At 45.9% G+C, this 24,874-nt stretch overlaps 1 protein-coding gene across 11 annotated transcripts in view; it reads right to left on the bottom strand.

Moving 5' to 3' along the window:
* REEP1 (receptor accessory protein 1) overlaps positions 1 to 24,874 on the bottom strand; it is a 71,110-nt gene that overhangs the window by 27,264 nt on the left and 18,972 nt on the right. For 8 of the 11 annotated variants that reach the window (XM_075148487.1, XM_075148484.1, XM_075148480.1 and 5 more), the window contains exons 2-4: positions 11,348 to 11,424; positions 9,816 to 9,936; positions 8,088 to 8,201 (exon numbers count right to left, since the gene is read on the bottom strand). In XM_075148487.1, coding sequence (XP_075004588.1) covers positions 8,088 to 8,201; positions 9,816 to 9,936; positions 11,348 to 11,424 — 312 coding nt within the window. Of the gene's footprint in view, positions 1 to 8,087; positions 8,202 to 9,815; positions 9,937 to 11,347; positions 11,425 to 15,670; positions 15,744 to 24,874 lie in introns of all 11 variants that reach the window. The other 3 variants (XM_075148489.1, XM_075148481.1, XM_075148491.1) reach the window with 1 other exon arrangement.

The following is a 24,874-nucleotide window of genomic DNA, read 5'->3' as shown; positions in this document are numbered from 1 at the left end:
CGAGGATGTCAGTTATTGCTACGGTGTCAGCAGGACTTCCCCAATCACACCGGTCAGAAAATGCTTGCAGAGATGCATCTTCACTTCTGAGCCAAGTCCTGGCCTCACTAGCTCCACTGCAACCCCAACCATCCTAACGGGATCACAGCAGTGGGAGAGAGGTTCCCTTTATCCATTAGCGAGAAAACAACAGCAAACACAGCAGCTTGGCCAATGCAGTAGCAACAACCTGAGTTAGATGGGTTTTCCACATACAAAGCTCCCTGCCTGGCTGCTGGAGTCTCTGATTGCCAGCAGAGGACTTTGCTGATGAGATCAAAGACAGGCTTTTAAAGCTCAGCACGCAGGATCTACCCACTGGAAGCGGAGCAGACAGCATCTGGCCTCAAACCAATCTCAGCTGAAAACAGTTCCAGCTAGTCTAATGGGGAGGCAGACATTAGTTAGGGGTTAGTGTAAGCACTCAGCAGATTACCTGCCCTTTTTTCTGGTCCAAATACAAGTGTAAATGAAGTAGCTGAGAGACCTAGCAAGGGAAAAAAGAGAGCCATTGTGGCAACACACATAAAAGCTCTGAGAATAAGGTCTATCAGAAGTAGTATAAGTAATAGAGTCAAGACATGACCATGACACTGGGCACCATGTGCAGGGACTCACATACACATAAAAAGCAGAGACACCCACCTGTGGACTACACCTTTGAACATAGGTTCTCCCTTCCTCAGCTTTCCCAGAAAGATGGAGAAACCACTCCATAGACCCAGCTGACAGGGTGTTACCTAGCAAGTGTGTTTAAAGAGTAAAGCAACTTATAAACACAAAGGGCTGCCACTCCACCCCTTGCACTTGATCAGTGCTTCCCACTGGAGAAACCCCCAGTGTCTGGCCACCTCTGTAATCCAGACTTAAGAGCATTAAGAACAGAGTGCATTTATGACTAATTTAGGCACAGGATTACGTGAGGGACACGTGGCAGTCATTTTAGTCCTGGTGACTGACAGGTCTTCTGAGAAGTAGGGGAACGCTGGAGAATTACTCACGGTGATGAGTGGGAGTTTGCGTGCAGAAGCGTTATGCCTGGCTGCAGGCAGGCCCTGCTAAGAGCAAAACCATCGGCTTTGTGCTCTGAGCACAGGCCTGAGTGAAGGAGGAAATTGCTTCTGCTATCATATGAACACAAATATCCTACAAGCAATATCCTCGTCGCCAGGGTCTGCGTGCCGTGCCTAGCCTGGAACAGCTACCCGGTTTGGAGATGTCAGACAGTACTGAAGACTCAAAGGGAAACCAGCTGACGTTAATGTTGATGGTGGAAACTTAATTTCATCCACCCTTTTTGTTTGTGCAGTTCATTTCCTCTCCTGGGAACTGTTTGTTATTGTATCTCCCAGCCTGGTCTCTCTATATAAATTTATTGTTTGGTTCTGCTGTCCTGTGCATTCACTGGCTATTGTCTGCTTCTTGGCGACACCAACGAAAGAGCCAACGAGAGAGAGAAACTGGAAACAGCTACCTGGGTTGTAGCTCAAACAGCATTGGGTTTTTATTGATTTGGGAAATACAGATTCTCAAAAACTTAAGAATGAAAGACACATCACACCAAGACAGGAACAGTTCACAAAATACTGCGATCAGTGGCACACTACCATATGTTTCAAGAAAGCCATTCATTGTTCCTCTTTATTGGTGTAACATAGCTCAGCCATGAGATCTTTGATTTTGGATCCCAAATGGAGATCCTTTAAAGGAAGCTACTTTCAAAAGCAGCATGCTCAGCCCTTCTGCGATAACACTAACAAGTCCCCAAAGGTTTCTCAAACTGCGCATTTTAAACCACTCCTGACATCCGCAACTCTTGGCCATGTCACAGATCAGGGCACACAGTGTGGCCATTACAGATATGGTACTAAGCAGACTGGACAGAACTGTTCATGGATACATTTGAGAATAAGGTCTATCAGAAGTAGTATAAGTAATAGAGTCAAGACATGACCATGACACTGGGCACCATGTGCAGGGACTCACATACACATAAAAAGCAGAGACACCCACCTGTGGACTACACCACAAAGAAACAACCCCCCTCCAAGCAGTGGGATCTCATCGTTACAAAGAGGCTTTTTCCAGCCTGTTAAAGGGAAGGATGCTCCCCACTCCTTGCCTCCCTCTTTCCCAATTCAAGTAAACGTGCAGTTCTCCACTGACATACCACAAAAGGCAGCATCTCTTTCCTGCACAAGTTTTTGCTCCAAACACCCAGAGTAAATAGGTCTCAATTCTCATGGAAAATGAGGGATCTAAATATTGACTTTCAGGCAGTTGCACTGGCTATACCAGCCAGATACCAGAAATGAAGAAAAAGATGCTGTTTGACTAGGGAGGATAAAATCTCAATGATCACCAGCATTTCCCTTCCAGTGCCCTGGTTTAAAAACCAGCAAACGCACTGGGAAACTTCACAATAAATTTCTTGGGCTAAGGGACCCTAAAGTAGCGGTGCTGCAACCCCCCTGGGGGTGGTGAACCCAAAGGTGGAAATGGAAGTGACGATGCCGGACCAGACAGGTGGTTGCGAGCTGAAGCAGTTTGGGAACCGCTGACACTGCACTCCTGCACGTTTAGGAGGTGGATGCACATACTGAAACCCTCCCGCTTTCGTCTGCATGCCTGGTCCTTTTAACCGATGACCAGAGTGATTGCTAGCTCTGGCAGCACCACAAGCCATATTTCCCCACGCATGAAAGGCTCCTGGACTGTTTCTCAGACTTATTAGGCACAAATGGGCTTTTCATCGACATCAGTCATGCGTGCCTGCTCCCTCCACCTCATTTATCATCTCCTGCCAAGGCACTGCACCCACTGCCAGCAGCACGCTGTGCCCCACACCCCTTCCTAAAGGTGGGCTGTAGCAAGGGGCACACAACGGGCCACACCAGCTGCTGTGCAAACAGTGCCTGCCCTACACACAGGAGGGCAGAAGAAGGGCAGAGGAAGATACGTTATCAGAAACCGCTGGGTTACAATGATCTGTTGGCTGTGGGATGTTTTTTGCAGCTCTCCTTTGAAAAGCAGAGTTGAGGCTGCAGCTTGGAGATGGTTAAGTGGTTGGGAGCAGGATTTGACTTGGTCAAATTGGTTTGTTCAGGGTGAGGAATAAGGATACATGCATACAGGATCTGGGAAACCCGGGAGCTTGAAGGACAGGGTCAGAGAGCTGGGGGAGAGTGTGAAACTGGTGATGGGAGGGTTGTAGAGACAGAGGAGGCAATGGCAGGGCTGGGCCAGGTCTTGGGAAGAGAAACAGGGAGTAGAAGGGTTGGGAATTGGGGACAGGGCAAGGCAGCAGGTGACAGGCGGAGGATGAGAAAGTGCTGGGAGCATGGTGACAGTGAGGGAGTACATACGAGTGTGCTGCAGAAGGCTGGTGCTGCCTCCAAGCATCGGTACCTCTCCTCACCGCAGCCACACACGTGTCCCAGCCGCTTACATTAGAAACCTGACTGGTGCCAATGAAAAGCCCACTTATGCCCAGGCCTCCATCTGATGGCTCCACTGCCTGGCCAAGGCCTTGCGCCTGCCCCACTACTGGGGCTGTAACAGCCTTGCTGCTGCTCCCCTTCTGGTCTGACCCAAAAGCAGGCTCCTTTTCTGCTTCTCCTCTCCTCCTGCCAGGTGAGCTGGAAAGAAGGTGGCGGTCAGTGCCCCAGGCCCTTTGGGAGCGGGAATGGCTGAACTAGCTGGAACTAATTGAAAACACACACAGAGCAGCAGGATTTACTGCCTGGTCATCTAATCCCGCCACTTAGGACTGACCCACTTGAAGTCACAGCGTGTGACAGAATGACCAAGCAATGAGGACAGGATTACAGAGCCCCAAGTGAGATTATGCTCCTTGGTGGGGACACAAGCTGCTGGGGGCACGGAAAAGATCTGTGTTGAGCACCTAGCAGGGGTAATAAGACCAGATATCCAATGCTCTGTCTGCTTAGAGAGCATCAAAAATAGACTCTCCGGGGAGAGAGAAAACACCCAAGTGAGCCAGCTGGGCAGACGCAGGGTACTTGGGACACTGACAGCTCCTCAGCCTGTAAAATGAATTGGCACAGATTTGTGCCAGTGTTAGCACAACTGTGGCTTCAAAACAAAACAGAACAGGGGAAGGGAGCAGGAGGAAGGGGAAGGGAGACAAACCTGCACTTGGCTAACTAAAACTGTAGGCTATTTAAGATAGAAAGGGGAAAGGGCCATGGGATCAGAGATAAGGAAGGTGCGGCTGTGCACGGCTTGCAGCATCTTAGCCTGTGGTAAACGTGTAAGTAGCAGCCTGTCACACACAAACAGTAATCAGAGCGCCAGCCGCATTGTGCTGCAAGATGGATAAAAAGAATGAAGAGATGGGTCTTGCCCAAAGATCTTGTCACCAAAGACAAAGATCATGAGGGATCCTGTGGGAGCACAAGCACAAGATCAGTTACCACAGCTCAGAGAGAAAGGAGAGGACAGGGCTGTGCACAGTGGGAGACATGTCTCCAAGTACAGGAGCCTTTAGAGTTAAGCTTATTTCCTGAAAACAGGTTTGTACAGAGTACACTTTCAGCCCAGCATCTCACTGTGTATTTGCCACCAGAAGATGCTGGCTTGCAAAGTCTGAGGGTCCATTTCTTAATACAAAAGCATCTTTTCCTTGCCCATTAATCCAAGTGAAGCAGGAAATAAGACAGATCCTCACATTCACTTGCTGGTAAAAGCCATGTTTTCCATGGGAGCTGCAGGAGCTCAGTGCTTCTGAATATATGGTCATCTCTATAGGTTCTGATTTTAAAACAATCCGTTAAAGGCTGAAACCCAATGAACCTGTTCAGGGCTCAGTTTCCCATCTACACTCAACACAGACTAGTTGGATACCCTTAAACCTTGGCATTGGGAAAGCCAGGACGAGCCTTAGAAATAGCATTCTCTTTCCTCCCTCCCTGGAAACTTCACCCTAATGACAGCACTGCAGTCTTGTCTGGCATTTGTCACTCAAAGTGTTTTCCAGATAATTAGTCATTTAAACTTCTCTCATGCAGGATAATCTAGCTCTGTTATACCTTCTTCTCAAGTGAGCAAGTAAGGGCGTTGACATACATTTAACAGCAGCTGAAAACCAGGGCAACAGAAGCTGTTACCACCCATACCTGCTTGTATCGCTCCTCTCTTGGAAATGGCTCCCTTCACAGCAGCAGGGACAGCTAAATGGAGACAGGTCCACACCCGACCCACCACATTTCACATCCTGAATACCTGAGGAACCCCAGCTCAGCACTTCTGTACTTGCAACGCATCAGGCTGTAAATCACAGCCATTCAGCTCTCCCTGCCCGAAAAACATCAAATTCAGTCTGAAAAGGGCAAGGGACAGAAGCTGCTTTAACTGTTCCTGACTATTACACCATGAAGAGTGTAAAGGTATCAAGGGTGTGGTTCCATGAGCAGCAGAGCTAATCTGCCTGCTTCCCACGACCAGGAAGGGAAGATCTTGCTTTCCATTCCTCCGACCATACTCCTCACAATGCAGTTCTGTCCCTCAGGCACTCATGAGACACGTTTGTGGGCTTGAAAAACAGTATTGCCTTTCTTTCTCTTTCTGGATAAGCTTTCTGATAGATTAGAGATAACCTGAGGAGGTCCAAAGAGCTGGTGCACAGTAACCCACTGGGAACAGGAGCATCACCCCTTTTTGGAGGAGGAGAGCTGTCAGATCAGCTCACCCTGTCTCTTGCATCTGCATCCTGAGGCACACAGAAGCAAGCAACTTGCTGGAGGCCACATGCCGAAGTGGTGAAGGAAGCCAGGAGTCCTATTTTTCCTCACATATTCAGAGTAATTTAAATGTCAAGGCTGAAGCAAAGACATGAACAGTCCTTGCTTTGTTGTAAAAATCAATCAATCAATCCAATAACAACCTATCAATCTTATCAACAGATCATTTTCCCCTTCCCAAAGTAGCGTGCAGGAAAGACTCTTCTGGTCCATTTACAGGTTGCAATATCTTAACTGTTTTCTCTCAAGTTAGGCTGGCAGATGCGCCATACAACAATACCACACGAGTCACAGAGTTGCTTTCTTCCAGCACTGAATGGGGAGCTTCATTAACTCATGCAAAACAACAGATTCCTTGTACCCTGGAGACTCTTCTCCCTTCTACCCAGTTTCCCACTGCCACTGGAGCCACATTTCAAGGCAGTGAGATTCTTAAGAAAAACACCAGAAAAGCAGAACAGTGGGAAGAAAAACTGTGGTGCTGACGGTTCATTCAGGTTGAAGAGCTGATGAAGACACTGTTGTAGTCCTGAGATTAACAGGTTGGCACTGTGCGGCTGGGCTACTGTTGAGCTTCTCATATTCAGGAGCTACCCAAAACAAGAGTCAGAGTTTCTTTGGGATTCACACATAGTTTCCAACTCTGTCCTAAAAACAGCTCTAGCACAGAGAGTCTGCAGCACCTTGTAGAAAGGGGCTCAGAGCAAAGGCAGTGTGGCAAAACAGGCATTCCCAGAACCTATTTATGTCCATGGTGCAACTTCTTCAGGCTTACATAGCAGCAGCAAAAGTGTTAAGTGTCATGGAGGCATCACACAAATGTTGTTTTGTTGGGCATATAACACACAGCTTTGCCTTAGCTCCACGTTTATCCCAGGTTTCAGTCCAGGTTTGGATTAGCCAGCAGTCCCTGGGTTAGCAGAGCCTCCACTGAAGAGCAACAGTTCAGGAAAAGAACTGAGCCAGGCCTGACAACCACAGTCTGCATAATGCTTCCCTTTTCCCTGCCAAGCAATTTTTGGCTTTTCTTTGGAACAGGATATAGCTTTTGCATGTCCTTGCGATCCTACATGTGTATGGCATATCCCAGGGGCTCCCCACTTCTCTAATACCTTGCATTCAACATGCTTTATAGACTTAATGGTATTTGGCCTCCTAAGGATGTATTATGCATTTTTACAGAAGGTAAGTCCAAGACATACTAAAATGATGTACCTGAGGCCATATGAAAAGCATTTGACAGAGGAAAATAATTTCCTTCAACTCCCATTCACATGTTTTTCCTAATACAAGTACCCGCCTTGCCCATAGGTTTCTACTATCCTTTTGCAAGAGGCATTGTATCTGACTGCATGAAAGCCGTATCTTTTATACAAGTCTTGCCCCCAAAACACAAGGGTATAGTCACTGTGTACATCTACCCTGATTATCATCTACCATGACAATCCATGGCCAGAGAGCAGGACCACAAAATGCAGTTATCAAGTCTTGCAGTTTTTTTACGCAAGTAAAGAACAGAGATAACAACTATTTCCTGGTTCTGGCTCTAAGCCAGGAACAGAGTACAGGATACATCTCCTCAGATGAGGCCACTCATCCAACATCTACTCATTCTCCAAAAGCAACTGATGCCACTTCCCATTCACTCTTACATAAACATGTCTCCAGACAATTATACACGAGGAATGTCATGTGTAAGCTTTGCAGACAAACTTTTACCCTTCATGAACTTCAGATCACATCTGCTTTCTGTCAGTACCCAATTTATAGGTCACTAGATCCTCCAGAGTTCTCAACAATTCAGCACAACAATTGACAAATTGGGCTGCAGATGGCCTTCCCCTTCACTGCAGAAGGTGCTGACCAAAAAAAATATTTCCCTGTCAGGTTGTTAACTGTTATCACCTAACGTCAGCATCTTTCATGGGAAACATGCTCCTATTTTGACAGCGAAAATGAAGAGCACAGGCTGTGATGAACAGCACTGCTAACATTGTCACCTGGGTACTGAATGCTATGGAAAATATAAAATTCAACAGAGGCCTGAGGCAGACCCTAGTCTTAATCCTGCATTTCCAACCTTCTATAGGTTCACTAGGCACCACATTTGCTGTCTTCATCCCAAGAGGCACCTGTGTGGCTGGTGAATGGGAGATTGGGAGGCATGATCAAAATCAGTGAGCGAATCTCTACCCTCACCATCTCTCCTCCTCCACACTGTGGCTGCTGTTGGCAATGGATGCAGATGAGATGCTAATGAGTCATCATCCTGACCCGCACCTTTACCTTTGAAGCCGCCATGACGGCTGCCGTGGCTGCGACGTTCAGCCCTCGCTTCCCAAAGTGCACAAGGGCATCGTAGCTCCGGTCTTTTGCCTGGACGAGGCAGTCATCGATCTCCTGTCACAGCAGACAACAAAACAAACAAAAAAAAAAGCACAAGAAGGACAAGTTCAGAGTGCTCCCAGCCTCAAACTCTTGGCAGGGCCAGGTCATCTTTTAAGGAGGCAGACGTCCTCCATTTCCTCTACCCTGGCTGGAGAGAAGTTCACAGCCAACGTTTGCAAAGAGGAAAGGTTTGCAGGGGAGCAGTAACTCCCTTTGCAGGCTTGGGAACTCTTTATTCTGCGAATGGAAGATTGGGACCCAAAGTTGGGATACACTTGCACAGTGCAACCACCATCAATAGGTCCTGGAAGCAAGACAGACACATCCACCTGGGCAGAATGGATCAGGTTGTGTCAGGAGCCATTTGCAATCTATGGACTCTAAAGACAAACTGGATTGCCCCATAGTTAAAAAGAATTATATTATGATACTGGGCAGCTGCAGCTGTACTGCCCTAGGTCCAGGACTGGTGGTCTCAGAAGTATCTGAGATATCTCTGCACATCACTGCAGTGTCTGGCTTCAACATGCCCATGGAATTGGTAGGTCCAGAGCTTCTGGACTTTGATGCTGCTCAATATACAGTGAAATAGTTATGAAAGTTCCTGCCCTCACCCTCCCTCCCTCAAGACACAGCGGTCTGGATGATAATGGATGACAATGACTTCTAGTACTCAGCTGTGTTAGCAGCGACTGGAGGGTGCGAGAAGCTGCTGGCTGTTTAGTGATTCCCTCCCTATTCCTAGTAGATAAGAGGTGGCAACCCAAAATGCACGAGCTCTACTTGTGAGAAGCGTAAGCAGAAGTTCCCAGGAAGCAGAGAGACAAGGGACTGACCCCCACAGTCCTTCTTGGACTGTTCACGCACTGCCTGTGGCTAAACAGAGATCTTTCATTTCCATAGTTGCCAATGTGGGAAACAGTTATTCACTTCTTAGTAGTCTGCATGTTGATATGTGACTGATAGCTATTCTTGATCCATGTATCCACATGAGCCAAATGGATCTGCCTGACAATGTCCCATTCACAGCCACAGGAATCTCCTAGGCAGGCAAATGATCCAAGCTGTAATGTCTGCCCCCCGAAATTAGCATCATGAATTTGAGCAAGACATTTCTCAACCCAGGACGTCAACATGCTACATGCCTTACTTCAGCATGTTCTACATCTCCCACCCAGGCAAGTGCTTGCTAAGCCCCTTTCAGACAGGCTTGGCTATTTGTCTCATTGCTGTACAATGTTTTAGGCAGAGCTGGGAACAAAGTTAAGGAGCCCTGGCTGCCAGAGCCTGTTTCTCTAATTGTTATATGCAGCCACAACATAGCACTCCAGCTATATTCAGCCAGTACGTGCAAAGCAGCTCAGGAGGTATTTTTATCTCCCTTCCTCCCAACTTCTCAAGTGCAGAAAGATAAGTTAATATGTGTGAGTGCGCTGAACAGATGCCAGTATTTAAAAACACAACAACCCCAAAGAACAAAAACACCAACCAAAAAGAGATGATCAAATGACAGAGGAAGAGAATCAGCAACTCCCAATCCTTGAATGAAAATGAGTGATACGAAGACTGGAGTAAACATACTGTAGATCTGCTCCACCCAGAGAGGACCCGGGCACCTGTGATTACCTTTTCTTTTGAAGACAGCGTTGGATGAACAAATTTCCTATACAGGAGGCTGGAGCCTTTTGTGTATGGAGACAGCAGCCAAGCTACAAAAGCTATTTTGAGTTCATAGTAGAATGGAAACCTAGAAGAAAAAGAGCTGTTAATGCCCACTCCCAATTTAACCACTGCCCTTAATTAGAGATGCTCAGCACAGAAAGGGACTGGCCAGTCTAGCTTAGGACAGCTTTTGCTTACCGAAGAATCCAAAGACTAAAACACATTCACTCACCTTTGCACACATCTCAAGCAGGCATGTGGGTAAATCTTTACTTGGGTACCAGGGCCATTTTTTAATGGTCTGGAAGAGACTCTGCTGTGTGATAAGAGGAGCTTTCTACATGCAAAGAGCACAGATGCTGCCTTCATAGCATCCCTAGTCATTATGAGGCAGCAAAGAGCAAACCAGCAAATCAGTATTTCATTGATATATTTATGCACCTTTCATCTCTCTGCCTTTCTGTTTTTAAGATAACACTTATCTGACTGAAACTGAAATACAAGAACCATTTTTGTCCAAGCAACATGCAACATAAAGCTGCAGATCCACACTGTGGCTTTCAGGTAGCACTGCAAAATATGCAGGACACGAATTAACAACAGGACATGCTTTAGCTGTAACAACAAGCCAGGGACTTCTTGAGATTAGATTATCCAGACTCTTTTCTGGAGGACAAACTCTAGAGCTCAAGGTTGGCCAGCTAGCAGCATCCTCATGCGGGCAGGCATGTTGCTGCCAGCGGTGTGACGGACCAACGCTATCCTTTGTAGGCAGGGGCAAGCAAGAGCAGCACAGAGACTCTGTGATGGCTGTGCACCAGCCCAGCTGCACCCAGACAGACTCCTGCTGGGCTAGCACAGCACTGTCACCGAGCCAGCTGGGCTATACAGCATCCAGGCCCGACTCCATGGGCCTTGCAATGCTCTACTCTGAGCATGGATTTGCCCGGTTGGTCTTCCTCCTCACTGAGGATCTCTACAGTATACTTGATTTCACAGGCTGGACAAGCCCTCTGACATTCCTCTCGAGAGACCCACATAATACATCCTTCAAAAAAACAAAGCTCCAGATGAACACAGTGGAGGTAGATCTGCATGCAAATTAGATAGGGAGACAATAACGTCTTTTATCTCCTTTTCAACAGGTCTGACATGTTGCCAAGTACCCCCGATTCCCTTTGTCTGGAGGACTCACTAGAGGCATGCAGGGCTAAGCAGGAACAGGCTTTAGATGAGGGCCATGCACTACAGTTAAATTTTTGTCCTGAAGTCTGCTGATCTCACTGGTCTCCACTAGAAAGGCCTTACTAAAAAGGGCAACCAAGCAACAAACATTTCCAAACTTGAGCTCCTCCAGACAAAACACCTCTATGCACCTGAAGCTGTTAACCCCGTGTTCAGGAGACTGTGCACCTTTGTGCCTGTTTTTTCCCCTTGTAAACATTTCCATTTTCCTTCCATCTCATGCTGAAGACCCTCTCCCATTTGGTGCTCACCAGCAAAGAAAGATATCCGTGAATGTCTCTGCTGTCGTGAAGAGCGCGAATATGATCCAGTACATCATCCATTTGACCTGGTAAACAAAAACAGTAGCCAGGTTATTTTTCCCCAAGGGCCTTGAACTGTCTCTTACAGGCACAAGTGCGCAGAATAACTCTCACAGAAAAAAAAAAGGTTCTTTTTCCACCCCCTGTGTATTTAACAATTACTTTGGATTTGAAGATGCCAGAGCTCACCCCACCTCAGCATGTAACACATGTCAGATTTCCACACAAGCCCTTGGGAAGGAAGATTGTGGCCTTTAGGACTTGTCTCATGAAAAGAAGAGCAGCCTGACTCTGTCCCTACAAAGGAAGCTCCACTGGCCAGCAGAGGACCACAGCCCTATCACAGGGCATTAAAAATCTCACTTGGCTCATCTTAATAGCAAAGGTTAATACTAGGGTGTTGGCCAAACTGCAATTAAGACAAAATGTAATTACTTACATAATATTTACAGGCAGGGGAAACTAGCCAGGAAGTGATAAAGAGGTAACTGCCCATCCCATGATCGAGGACTCAGGAGCACAATCAACTCACCGCAACTTACTGAATTAGCGTGCATCAGTTGAGTGGCGGTGCCTCCTCACATCCACACCCTGAGCCCATTGCAGTGACAAGGGCAAGTCCATTAGTTTAAATCCCTTACCTAGGGCTTAGGTGAGTGTATTGGGTTGTGTGGCAAGGTTTTGGTAGCAGGGGGGTTACAGGGGTGGCTTCTGTGAGAAGCTGCTAGAAGCTTCCCCTGTGTCCGATAGAGCCAATGCCAGCTGGCTCCAAGACGGACCTGCCAAGGCCGAGCCCATCAGCGACAGTGGTAGCACTTCTGGGAAAACATATTTAAGAAGGGGGGAAAAAAACCTGCTATGGAACAGCAGCCGGAGAGAGGAGTGAGAATGTGCGAGAGCAACAGCTCTGCAGACACCGAGGTCGGTGAAGAAGGAGGGGGAGGAGGTGCTCCAGGTGCCGGAGCAGAGATTCCCCTGCATCCCCTGGTGAAGACCATGGTGAGGCAGGTTGTCCCCCTGCAGCCCATGGAGGTTAATGGTGGAGCAGATATCCACCTGCAGCCTGTGGAGGACCCCACGCTGGAGCAGGGGGATGCCTGAAGGAGGTTGTGACCCCATGGGAAGCCCACACTGGAGCAGGCTCCTGGCAGGACCTGTGGACCCGTGGAGAGAGGAGCCCACGCTGGAGCAGGTTTGCTGGCAGGTCTTGTGACCCTGTGGGGGACCCACGCTGGAGCAGTCTGTTCCTGAAGGACTGCACCCCATGGAAGGGACCCACTGGTGCCCCCCTTCATGAAGAACTGCAGCCCGTGGGAAGGACTCAGGTTGGAGAAGCTTGTGGAGGACCATCTCCCTTGGGAGGGACCCCACGCTGGAGCAGGGGAAGAGTGTGGGGAGTCCTCCCCCTGAGGAGGAAGGAGCGACAGAGACAACATGTGATGAACTGACCGCAGCCCCCATTTGCCTGTCCCCCTGTGCCTGGGGGGAGGAGGAAGAGAAAATCGGGAGTGAAGTTGAGCCTGGGAAGAAGGGAGAGGTGGGGAGAAGGTGTTTTAAGATTTAGTTTTTATTTCTCATTATCCTACTCTGATTTGATTGGTAATAAATTAAACTAATTTCCCCAAGTCGAGTCTGTTTTGCCCATGACGGTAATTACTGAGTGATCTCCCTGTCCTTATCTTGACCCACGAGCCTTTCGTTATATTTCCTCTCCCCTGTCCAGCTGAGGAGAGGAGTGACAGAGCAGCTTTGGTGGGCACCTGGCATCCAGCCACGGTCAACCCACCAACAGTGAGAGCATTTTACCTCATACGGGTAGGGAAAGCATGTGCTGTGCTGTCACCGTGTTCAACTATGGTAACTCCACTGCTTGGTGCGTGATTTATGGATGGTCTCCTTTGCGGTGATAGTGACAGACACAGAAAGAGTCTTTGGGGATTGTGACTTGGTCAGGGAAACTGTAGTATCTCGAATAATTCAGGAATCTGGGGATTTTTGTCACTGAGCACTAAATGGCATTTAAAAGCACAGCTCAACTGTTCCGATGTATGCAGTATCGGTTCTTCTTGGGCTGGAAAGAAACAACATATTTGTCACATGCTGTCAGCCCTTCCAGTGATTTTTATCAACTGATGTGGTGCTCCTCTTCTGTGGCACTGTCACCACAGAGATAATGTAAGGAATAATTTCCAAGTACTGGAGATGAGAGAAAACCTTTTATTCCCCCTTAATATTTTTTTCCATTTTAAGATTGTAAATCAAAGTTCACACAGCTTTAAGAATCTGTCTCTCCAAAGGAAAAGAGATGGTAAGACAAAAGTTTTTAATTTAACTGAAAATTGTTGTCTAATTTACTATATTTGAGAACTGAGAACCCTAAGCAGCTTTGCTGGAATGTTAGAAAGCTTAAGGAAGTAAAATCCATGAAAATCCATGAATTCAAGAATTGGACCGTATTACCCAAGGCTGGGATAATTGCAGAATAGAATAGAAGGGAAAGGCTGGAAAGAAGGCAGTACAAGAGGGATACCTACACCAGGTGCTGCTCTGGGGAAGGGAGGATGGAGGAGGCAATAAATCTCTGGTGGATCTCACCAGCTCTGAAATTACTTGCTCCATCTTCTCCCCGATGCAGTGGGGACAGTACCTGTAGTCTCCCTCCATCTCCCTGCAGGTACTGAAATTATTCCCTGAGCACCGGTCACCCAGCTATATATCTGCTCCCCCAGGATTTATATGTATATTTATATATATGTTTACATTCAGTGTTACAGCAGTAGAATGGCACTGCCAAATGCCTGAGAGCATTGTCTTCCCAGGGCAGCTTCTGCCAGACTTTTTACGTAACTGCGACTCCCTCAAAGCCTCACTGCCACCATGGATCTGTCAGACATTACTGCCAGCAAAACTTTTAAACACGAACCAAGACCTGGTGTGGATGGGCTTGGATCAACCTAAAACACCATTTATCCAAATGACTATTACCAAGCAGAATAAAAGTAAACTACAGTGATATAAGTTTTGACTAATAAATGAAGGTTTGTACTGTGTCAGTGTAAATTACTACTTTTTTTTTTTTTTTAATCAGACCCTAACGGATATATTGCCACAACTGATGTGTTAAACTGAAAAACAATTGTAAGTGCAGACCAGGTCTTAGATCAGCTGTTCCCACATTTGGGTCATGACCCCTTGTGTCTGATGACAGTTCCTCTTTTGCAATTGAATTTCCAACAGGAATTGGACCCTTCAACAAAATATTTTCCAGAAAAGGACTATGGAAATGTTAAGATCAGTGGCAGACACTGCTTGGGGATGCTAGCGCACATCTTCAGCATTTCCAAGCAAAGGGTATACAAACCTTGAGAAGCACAGCTGTGCAAGGGCTGCAGGGACATTTTGCCTTAAGTATCTGATGTGTTCTGTAACATTTATGATTCTCAAAATATCCAAAACCATTACCTGAAGGAGGGGACTGATAGAAAGGAAAAATGTCAGCAGCCACAGTGAGTCCCAGTTTGAGCTTGCACTAAGGACTTAATGGGATAGCCATCTACGCTGTTACCCAGAGGAGAAAATGGGCTTGTTATCCCTGGGATCTTGAGAGGATTAAAGAGTCAAGATCTAGAGGCTGAGCCGGGTTCAGTGAAGTTAACAGAGCTCAGGTTGTGAAGGGCACTACAAATCCTACAGGACCCCAACAGCATCCAGTAGTTTTGATTCTTCCACATTTCACTTTCCCTGATGGCCCCATACGCTTTTAGAAACTGGGGCCCAGGGAACATTTTTCAGCAAAAGGTTGCCAGACCTGCCTGTAAATAGGTTGCTCCACAAGGAAGGATGCTTCTATCTGAGGATTCAGTCATATGTGCTTTGGATTGCCTCCTCTGATCCTTGTTTTGAACGAGCAGCTAAAGCTTCAAGGCTTTTTGAAAAGGCTTTGATTTATTCTGCTCTTCAGAAACAAAGGAAAACACGCAAAGCTCTGGATGCCAAACACCTTTTAAGTCAGCTGCATATAGCTCGCACCACCAGAGAAATAGCATACATTTGTCAAAGAGCGCATCAACTCTGCAGAGGAGCCAGAAGCACAAACCCAAGTCTCCTTATTTGAGACTTGTGCCTAGCAATCAGCCAGTCCACCTTCAGGCCAGTCTTCCCCTTGCACTGGTTTATGAGCTTTCCCAGAATACAGGCAACACCTTTATAATGTGGTGAGGAGCAATCTTAGAAAACAAACCCTGCAGCACAGCCACAAACCTCATTACTCACATATTCTTTGATGTCCTTTGATTTCACGGCTTTGTAAGAATAATATGCAGGGTAAAGAGTGCCAAATATAAGCCTGGAAAAAAACAAACAAACAACAAATGGATTAAATTGATTTCCTGTCACAGAGAAAGATTTTTTTCTTCCTGTCTGTTAAATGTGTTTCTCACACTAGCAAAAAGTGTTAGGACTTGATTTAAACTTGAGTGCACTAAGTACAGTACAGGAGTGATTTTGCATCACTGAATTCAGAGAACCTATTGCCAGTGACATGAAGAGCAGAGATTCACGTTGGCTTTCCTTTTGCAATGGTTTCCATAGCCGTAAATTATGAATTACACACAAAACAAATCAAACCAACCAACCAAAAAAGGCCACCGCACTTTCAAAAGGAAATTAAAAACCTGATTTCAAAATAACCTACTGTGACACCAGGAACATACGAGTATTGCTTTCAGAGGCAGGACAAAATGAGAATCATTTGTCGAAAATCCCTTCCACCTCTATTCAATACTCTGGCAGAGGATAAAGCAGCATCCAAGTTCTACTGGCACAAGGGTTTGAATGCTGGGGCCTTATCCTACATTAAACATGCTAAAGGGAAGAGCCCTGCACTGTTCAATGAAGTCGATTTGGGCTCATCAAAGGAGGAGGAATTTGCCCACCAAGATATGCCAACAGGATCAGGCCTAAAAATCCCAGCTCTACTGTTCTTTCAGACAGTTTCTGTTCATTTTCAAGTCTGAAAGGGATGCTGTCAGCTTCAAGATTTCATGTAAGGAAGAAATAAGGATCCGTAAGTTAAAAATAGCACTACTGAGAAAAAAGCATTGAGAATTTTTTATACTAACTCCTCTCTGCACCACTGCCTAGCTGCTTATTCACTTCGATTGTTCTGGACATAAGCATAGGCTTGTCAAAACCACTTAGCCCTGCCCAGGTTTCAGTCAGTTTTACTCAATGCAGTAGGATGATGCTGCAAAGTCTAAATTTAATAGATTGCAGGGGAATGTTTATTGGCTTGCAACTACCCCTCTTTCCACTGGAGCTTTTGCTTTAAATTCATACAGCTGTTTCTGCTGCTCTTGGGAATGGAAATGATCAATGTTTCAATCCCTAATTGTGGAGCCACATGGACCCACAGTCGTCTTTTCCATCCTGCCAGTAGCGATTGTGTGCCGTGGGACTCATAATTACAGTTGAGTTCATTACGTGCATAAGACATTAAAAATTAACACTCTGGGATATGGTGTACCATCATACTTCCCGTAGTTCAAGAAGGTATTTGTGAAAGAATGGGGTGAGCCAGCACACATCTTGATTTCCAAAGCAGTGACCGAAGACAATTTGCTTGCTATTCATCATGACTACTGTAGCATAGCTTTAGCAAAACCTTAAGCACAATGCACACTTCAGAAAAGCAGCTACTGAGTGAGGAGATTCAGTGTTTTACAGAAGCTTCACACTGGCTTCAAAAACAGTCAGCTGGAAACAGTCAGCTCTGAGCCTATTTCACCCACAGGGACTGTGCTACATGCAAGGATTAGATACAAATGCTCAGAAAGATTCTGGGAAACTAAACACATTTTTATCCCTTGCAATATCTTAACAAACAGCAACACTGGTTAAAGCAAGGAAGAATACACAGACAATAGCTTGATCCTGTTCTCACTAAAGCTAATAACAAATATTCCCTCCAAGTTCCATGGTAGCAGGACCTAATCCAAAGAAGGTAGAGCTCACAAAAGGAAGAAAGCTGCACAATATTCAGAAACTAAAGGCTGAGCACATGAATAATATTTTTGGCTCTACTTATAAGAAATACCGCATTTCTGTCCTTCCTTGTTGGCCCAGGCTGGCTGCTATCTCACGCTTTTATTTCCTGCAAATAATCACTGAATGATTGATATTCGTTTCCTCAGTTTGTGCTGGTAACAGAAAGTAACTGAATCCTGAAGAAGCAAACAGTTTACAGGATCACTAGAAAAGAATTAGTTGCAGACAATAAACACTTGAAAAAAATTCCTGTGAGGGAAGGAAACTGTGCAATACTTTTGCATATGCAGAGCAAGGGACAGTTAATAAGGTGATGTGCTCTCCCTAAATTGGAGATTGAGACTTTCACTGATTTGCCTTGTAGTGTGTTGTGTGCATATATGGACATTTATTACTGCTATGGTTTACCAGACTGAAAACTGTTTTAAGGAATGTTGGATCCCAGTCTTGTCACTGCTGTGGCTTACTGTGTGGCTTGGAGTCACTTAACCTTACACCCTCAAATGGAAGACAAAAGATGTTCAGGCATTTCTATAAAGCATAGTCAGGGTTTTGGAGACAAATACCTGCACATAGGCATATTCCAAAAAGTCTCTTGAAGTTACTCTCTTCAGTGGACTTTGGATCAGGCTTGAGTACAATGGATTTAATCCAAACACACGTATCAATCCTCTATCTCTTCCCTCAGTTCCTTTCCCCTGCTGAAGACAATACTTCTCTCTTCCCCCTCATCCAAGTTTTCTGTGTAATTAAAGTTATCGTTGATTCCTGCCTTCCTTTATCCCCATGCTCAGCTGTTGCCAAATCACTCCTTCTGCACAACATACACAAAACCAAGGCTGATTCTTCGTCCCTCTGCCCAAGTCACTAAGTCATTCCTTGTCTGTCTCCTTTCCAGCCTCCCTTGTGTGCTTTACTGATCTCTACCCCACCTGGAGGCACCAGTATTTAAACCTCTTCCCCTTGCCTCTCGCGCACACAGAGGTGACCCTTGCCTACAAAGCTGAAGTAATATTCTTATCCTTGCCTTCCAGTGCCTGAAAAACGTTGTTGCTCCTACCTACTGTTGGTTTGGTCTTTTACCACATCCTACCTCAGTCCCTTCTCTCCTTTAATGACTCTAGTGCCACGAGCTTCTTACTCTGCTGTTCCTTGTGTGTCTTCTCCCTCACCCTGTAGCTCCTGTGCTCCTTGCTCCTCCATTGCATATCAGCCCATCACCTCTAAAACAAGCTGTTCCCTCCCTGACAGTTATCCTGACAACCCACAGTTTGAGGGGCAGCAGCCCAAACTACACAAATTCCAACCATGCCATTCCCCAGATTCTCCTCATCTCTCTAATCTTCTCCTGCAACACTCCAGTTCTACCTGATGTTCTCTGAACCACACCACAGGACCTTCAGTTTTCTTCCACACATCCCCAAAATCGCAGCACAGACCCTCAGTTCCCTCCCACAACTGCGAGCTGACCTGGGAACCACATGTGCTATGATTCCTTCCGTGGTACATGCATTGACTGCCTGACTGGTGCCTGCCAGCTGGCAAGCCAAATTAACAACCTACCTATGGAGTTAATATGGCAGCTTTTACCTCCTGGCGGACACTGCTATGAGACAATCTCCTATCCAGCTACTTCTTATGAATAATGTAGAAACGTAATATTTGAGACCTCTCTGACCCATCTATTTTGGCCACAATCACTTTGCAGATCCAAAAGTTAGCAACAGTGGAAAAACAGACTGCTTAAGCCTCATTTCCTTAGGAAACCAGGCTACAAATACAGAGTCAACCCACTCCCCACCCATTTCCATCTTTCAAAGCTCCTGTGAATGAGCTATGTACCCTGGAAAGCCTTGGCCCTTTTACCCTCTGTGCAAAAGCAGAAGCAGACATCCTGATCAGCAAACCAGGGACTCCCAGAACTTGAGGTAGTAGTTGCTAGTTTAAAGCTACAGAGATGCGTTCCTACAGCCTGGGCTAAAACAAACACACACCCTCAGGGTATAGGGAAAGGCAAGGAAGTAGTGATATTCATCAGTGAGTTAGGAAAAGCTCACTTGCAGCACTAAACAAATAACCACAACAGTCTAACCATTCTTGGACTGCGCCATGCTTGAGTTCTACATCAATTACAATCGCCTTGAAAAAGGACAAAACAGCAGCTGTAAAGAAATCACTGAAGAGTCAACTAATTGCGCAGCAGGAGGCAAAAATCTAAGTAAAAGGTTAGTCTTCCTAAAGAATACGATAAGGATTAATACTGAAAATCTTATAATCCTATTAGGCACATCAGCAGCAGCAGTCCCCAGTCTGGACCGCTACATGCGTGTCTGGTCATTCTCTGTCAAAAGAGAATGGGACACAGCCACGGGGCAGAAGGGGAAAGGAGAAGAACAACAAAAGTGTGTCGAAGCGCACTGGGGAAGATCCGTAAGAGTGACTGTAAATGCTGCAATTGTTTCTTTTGCAGCAAAGATAAATAACTGAGGTTACTTGCTCCTACTCCTGATGCAATGTAAGGGGATGTTCAACGGAATCAAGAGAACAAAGTCAAAAAGGAGGAAAGAAACCCTCTCTATCATCAGGAGTTAATCTGTCAAACTGAATAACTGTATTTATTTATATAATTACATTACATAGGGTTTGAGGTTTGGTTTTGGGTTTCATTATTCAAGTTTACCACTACATGAGACAGGAAAGGATGAAGCTTCCCATAGTGTGGGGTTTCCTGATTATCAGGGGAATATTAAAGGAACTGAACTGTTGGCTCCTCTTTAGCAATCACTGTCATATTCCAGTGGAGCAGCTGCACCATCACCAAACCTCCTTCTGTCTCTACTTACCAGTACAGCCACAGCCAGCCCTGGCTATTATATCCTTCTACTCCTTCTCCGAATCTGCTAGCACAGTGATCTGACCATCACAGAGCACAGGCTAACCCAGATGTGACAACATCCCTAACAGCATCTAGGTTATAGGCTGGGGATCAGCACCAGAGCTGGTACCAAGACCTGGGAGAGTCCCCACATGATGTCTTGAGTTCTGATGATTTGGTGATGCTATTTTCCTCATGAGGGGCCTGGTCTACAGCCTGTAAAATTAACTCTCACTTTCCCTAAAGCAGCCACTGAAATAAATGAAAAGACTCTCAGCAATTCTCAGGAGTACTGGCCAGGACTCAGGTTACCTCCAGAAATGTCTGCAAATCCATCCTCTTGAGTATTTTTAACCACACAGGTATTTTCTGGATGGTAACCTACTGTTATAAATATACTAGCGCGGTGCAATCCACATCCCAAGCCATCCAAGTTTTGCTCTCTAGTTACCATGCCACCAGTGATGTTTGGGCTGCCCAAACATTTAGAACATTGTACTACTACAACACAAATAGAACAGCCCTTATTTTACGCATAAATAACTGATGTTTCCATACCATCGGCACACAGCAGCCAAGATGGCAAACTTCTGCTCAAACACAGGGATGGACACATTTAGGAATCACTGAAATATTTCCTATTTCCTCAACATGTTCACTGGCTAGTGCATGCTTCTTATGCATGGAGCAGCAGCTGAGCTGTCACCATGCCAGCATTGCTCGTTGAAACCACCAAGAAGGGTGCCAATAGGTTTGCATTCCTTATTATCAGTTCTAATTAGCGTTCACACAGTGCCACAGATTAAAAATAAATGGCACTGTCTTTGCACCAAATGTTCCCAGTTTAAATCCAACAGCTGGGGATGTGAAAATAAGCAGCACACAAGGTCAGGGAAAAGGTTAATGTGAGCCCCTTGACAGGCCAAATGCCTGATATCCAAGAAAGGACTGGGGTGGAGGAAGCACCAGCTGCAGAGGCGGCTCCAGGCTGGTATTCCCTGGGAGATGGCTCCTGCAGACTCTTTGTGGTCATTTTGCAGCAGAATAGGTCCTGAACCATGGCTCCAGGGCAGCTAGAACTTGCCTGTTCACCCTCAGGGGTGACAGCTGATGCTGTCCCTACCCTGGGCCCCGGGAGAAGTGGATACCCAGCCATGCCAGCCTGACACTCCAATACGCACCAAGAATACCAAAGGCGCATGGTGCCTCAGTGACAAAAAAAATCCCCTGAGGAAAGCACTGGGCCCTGATACCCCCGTGACAGACCAGGCTCACTTCAAACCCCATTTGCAACTCCAATCAAACATCCTCACGGCGTTGGTTCAGTGCTGCCAAGGACAACTGTGCAGCTGTGCCCATGTCACTCGGCCAGTTGTGCACTGCCTCCACGCGTATTAACAAGGTGTAAAGCTCCACTTGAACAGTCACCTGCTTAGCTCTGGCTGCTGAGACCTTGTCCTCATGAGCATTTCTGAAGCATCATGCACACCCACCGTGCCAAGGAAACAGAGGGCAGGCCTAGGAGGACTCAGTGTCTAACACAAAGACACTCCACTTTCCATCCAGACCCACCTCTGACTTCTCAGCCAGGCTACAACAGAAGCAAACTTCGACTTGGTTAACATAACCTAATGGCAGGCAAAACCTAATTGCTCCTCTTGGTGAAACTGCAGGGTAAAGTGACGCCCAACTGTCCTTACACCAGAAATAGCAGGAGCAAGGGCTGTCCTTGAAGCTTCTAATTTAAGCAGTCTTGATCCTCCCAAAGCAGCACGTACTCCAGTTGACACCACCTTTTTTTTTTCCCTCAGCCAGGGCACTCCTCACATGGGAGCTGGAAGATGGCCCGGCACAAACAGGTGAAGAGACATGGCGAGTGGGACAGGTGGAGGAAGTGGCCTTGGCCAGCCTGGAGCTATCACACAGCTATTACATTTACTCACATTGAGTTCTTACATTCAGACTTGCCTAAAGAAGGCAAACATGATTTCCTTTTCCCCACTTCTTGTTATACACAGAAGACAGAAATGCTAAAATAACAATACTACTGATGGAGAGACCTTGTGAAATACTGGGATCGTTCAGATAATGCACCTTATGACTACTAAAACCACCAGAAGTAGAGAGTCTCACGGGATTGACATTTACACTGACACCCTTGAGTATCATATCTAAAGCCCAACCAAGATTAAGCAGGTACTTCACCCTTCCCAGGTTTATTGTTCCAGGCTGTTTTCAAACTCAGGCAGAATTGCATCAGTTTACACACAAGCTAACACTTCAAAGTTTTCTTTACAGTGCTTCAGAACAGAAAAGCCCTGTGTAGTTGCTATAAAAATACCCCATGGCTCTGCAGCTATTTTAGGAAGCAAATTTATTGCAGGTAGATGGCTTACTAAGCTGGTCTGTTCTACTTCACGCTGTGTTCGGTGGAGCTGCCTGGCCCAGTGGAGATGGGCAGCTGATGAGCAAGGGGAATTTGTTTGCCCTCGAGGCAATGCTTTAAAGGAAGGGTCTGCATCGAGGGTGTGTAGGGCTGGTGTGGGGTCCCGACCCGTCGGTGAGAAGCTGCGGGTTGATAGGAACGCTGTGCCTGGCACATGCCACGAGGCTCCGAGCAGCTGCCTGCAAGAGATAGTGTTTCGTGGGCCTCATCGGAGGCATTTGCCCTGTCGCTGCTCCTCCCCTCTCCGTGCTTCAGCTCAGCAGGACTGCAGGAGAAAGCAGTCCACGGCGCTGAGCTTTCTCCCAGCACTGGCACAGCCCACCACTTCGTTCAGACCCTTTCGGGGGAGAACAAATAATTCATCAAAGTGTGATACTGAGGGGAATAAAATCCGTGCCTTTTAGAGAAGAAAACATTCTCTGCTATGTGACCGGGTCAGACCTTCACCCAGCTTCACTGGTCCGAAAAGGCAGGGCTTAGCATCTGTGTGCCCCTGATGTTTTCCCTCTCTAGTACTGACCGTATAGTTCCTGCTTTGAGAGCCCTGCCTTTTTCCAAGCCAAATAAATGGCAATTTGAAAACTAAATGGTATGTTTTAGGGCTGCTTTTCCTGACTCTGGAGAGGGGGATGTTTATGTGGAAAAGGCTTTTTTAGAAGCACTGACATTATATTCCAGAGATGACAGATGGTTTAAAATCTGTATTGTGAGTTAGCCTACAGATTTATGGTAGGCTCCTGATACAAAAAGGAACAGAAAGAGACATATAACCTAACCAAACTAATTTCTAGGCTAAAAAAGGTAAAAAAACCCGGATTGCATATCAACAAAGCAGCTCTGCGTTATTTTCACGTAAAACCACAAAGACCATACTGTAAGTATTATTTTGGAGTTATTTTAACCAATGCTTTTAGGAAGCATAAACACATACACAGGGATCCCAATTTAGAGCATAATCCTACACTCCATGTATCCTAAAACTCAGTTCAGGTCATGGAAGTCTTTCACCATCAAACCGTAAGTGCTACCACTGTCCGAGGAGATGGTGAGAAACACAAAAGCTCCTGTTTGTCTATTCCTCACTGAAAGACAGCTTTAGACTTCTAATGTTGTACTCATGGGACAGAAAACAGGAATAAAAAAATTAAATGAAACTATAACTCGTCCAAATCAATTGCAACATGGGATCTCCTTAGAGTAATGTTACTTCGGCTTCCCAGGGACAGAATATTACTAGAAGTGCTTAACTAAGTGCAAGGAATATTTTAGCTCACCGATATAATTTAAAAACCAAACCAAAAGACCTCTTTGGCCCAAATATTCAGCTAAAGGCACAAAAAATGTTGACTTCCCATGGAATCACCGTCAGTCCTGGGTTACCAACGGTTCAATCCACTGACACAAATCGAGCAGTCCCAAGGCTGCTCTGAGCAGCACCGGGTCTCAGAGATCTCCACAAGCTCTTGGAAGAGGATGGAAACCCCGGTTAGGTCTCTACACTAGCCAAGGAGAGCAGTTTGGTATAGGAACAGGTATCAGGTACAGTCATGGCCAGCTTGGTGCAAAACAGCCTGCAGAGAAAATCTTACTACTGTCTGGACATTTCTACAAATATGCTAGTAAATTAACAATAAACAGCATAACCCCTTCCATCAGTAACTGACCTTAACTTCTTACATCTCTGAGGACTCTACAACATTAACCCAAAAAACTAGAAGACCAAACACTTGGAGGGACCAGACACATTGAAAACACATGGGACCCAACTCAGTGGTAAGCTCTATGTTCCAGAGCTGCTATTTAACTCCTAGTTAAGTGAAAAAAACAAGCAAACAAAAAAAAAACACCCCAACCCCACCTTCAAAACATCTCCTCTCATTTTGATAACACATCTCAAAGAAGGATTTCAAAGTGCAGTATTAATATTAGTGACCTGAATATCAAAGTCAATTGCACTTCTATCAATTTCTGATTATTTCTATTTCATTAGTGTTTTATCTCTATTTTAAATAAGGACAGTGAGAGCCACTTGAAATTATACAGGAAGCTCATGTCAGAGACATGAACAGTACCCAGTTTTCAACTCCAGTTTTAAAGCAAGAGTGTAGGA

The sequence above is a fragment of the Calonectris borealis genome, chromosome 4 (genome assembly GCF_964195595.1).
Source record: "Calonectris borealis chromosome 4, bCalBor7.hap1.2, whole genome shotgun sequence".
Lineage (NCBI taxonomy): Eukaryota > Metazoa > Chordata > Aves > Procellariiformes > Procellariidae > Calonectris > Calonectris borealis.
Note: the sequence above shows the minus strand (reverse complement) of the source record. Positions and strands in the feature narration are given on the sequence as shown.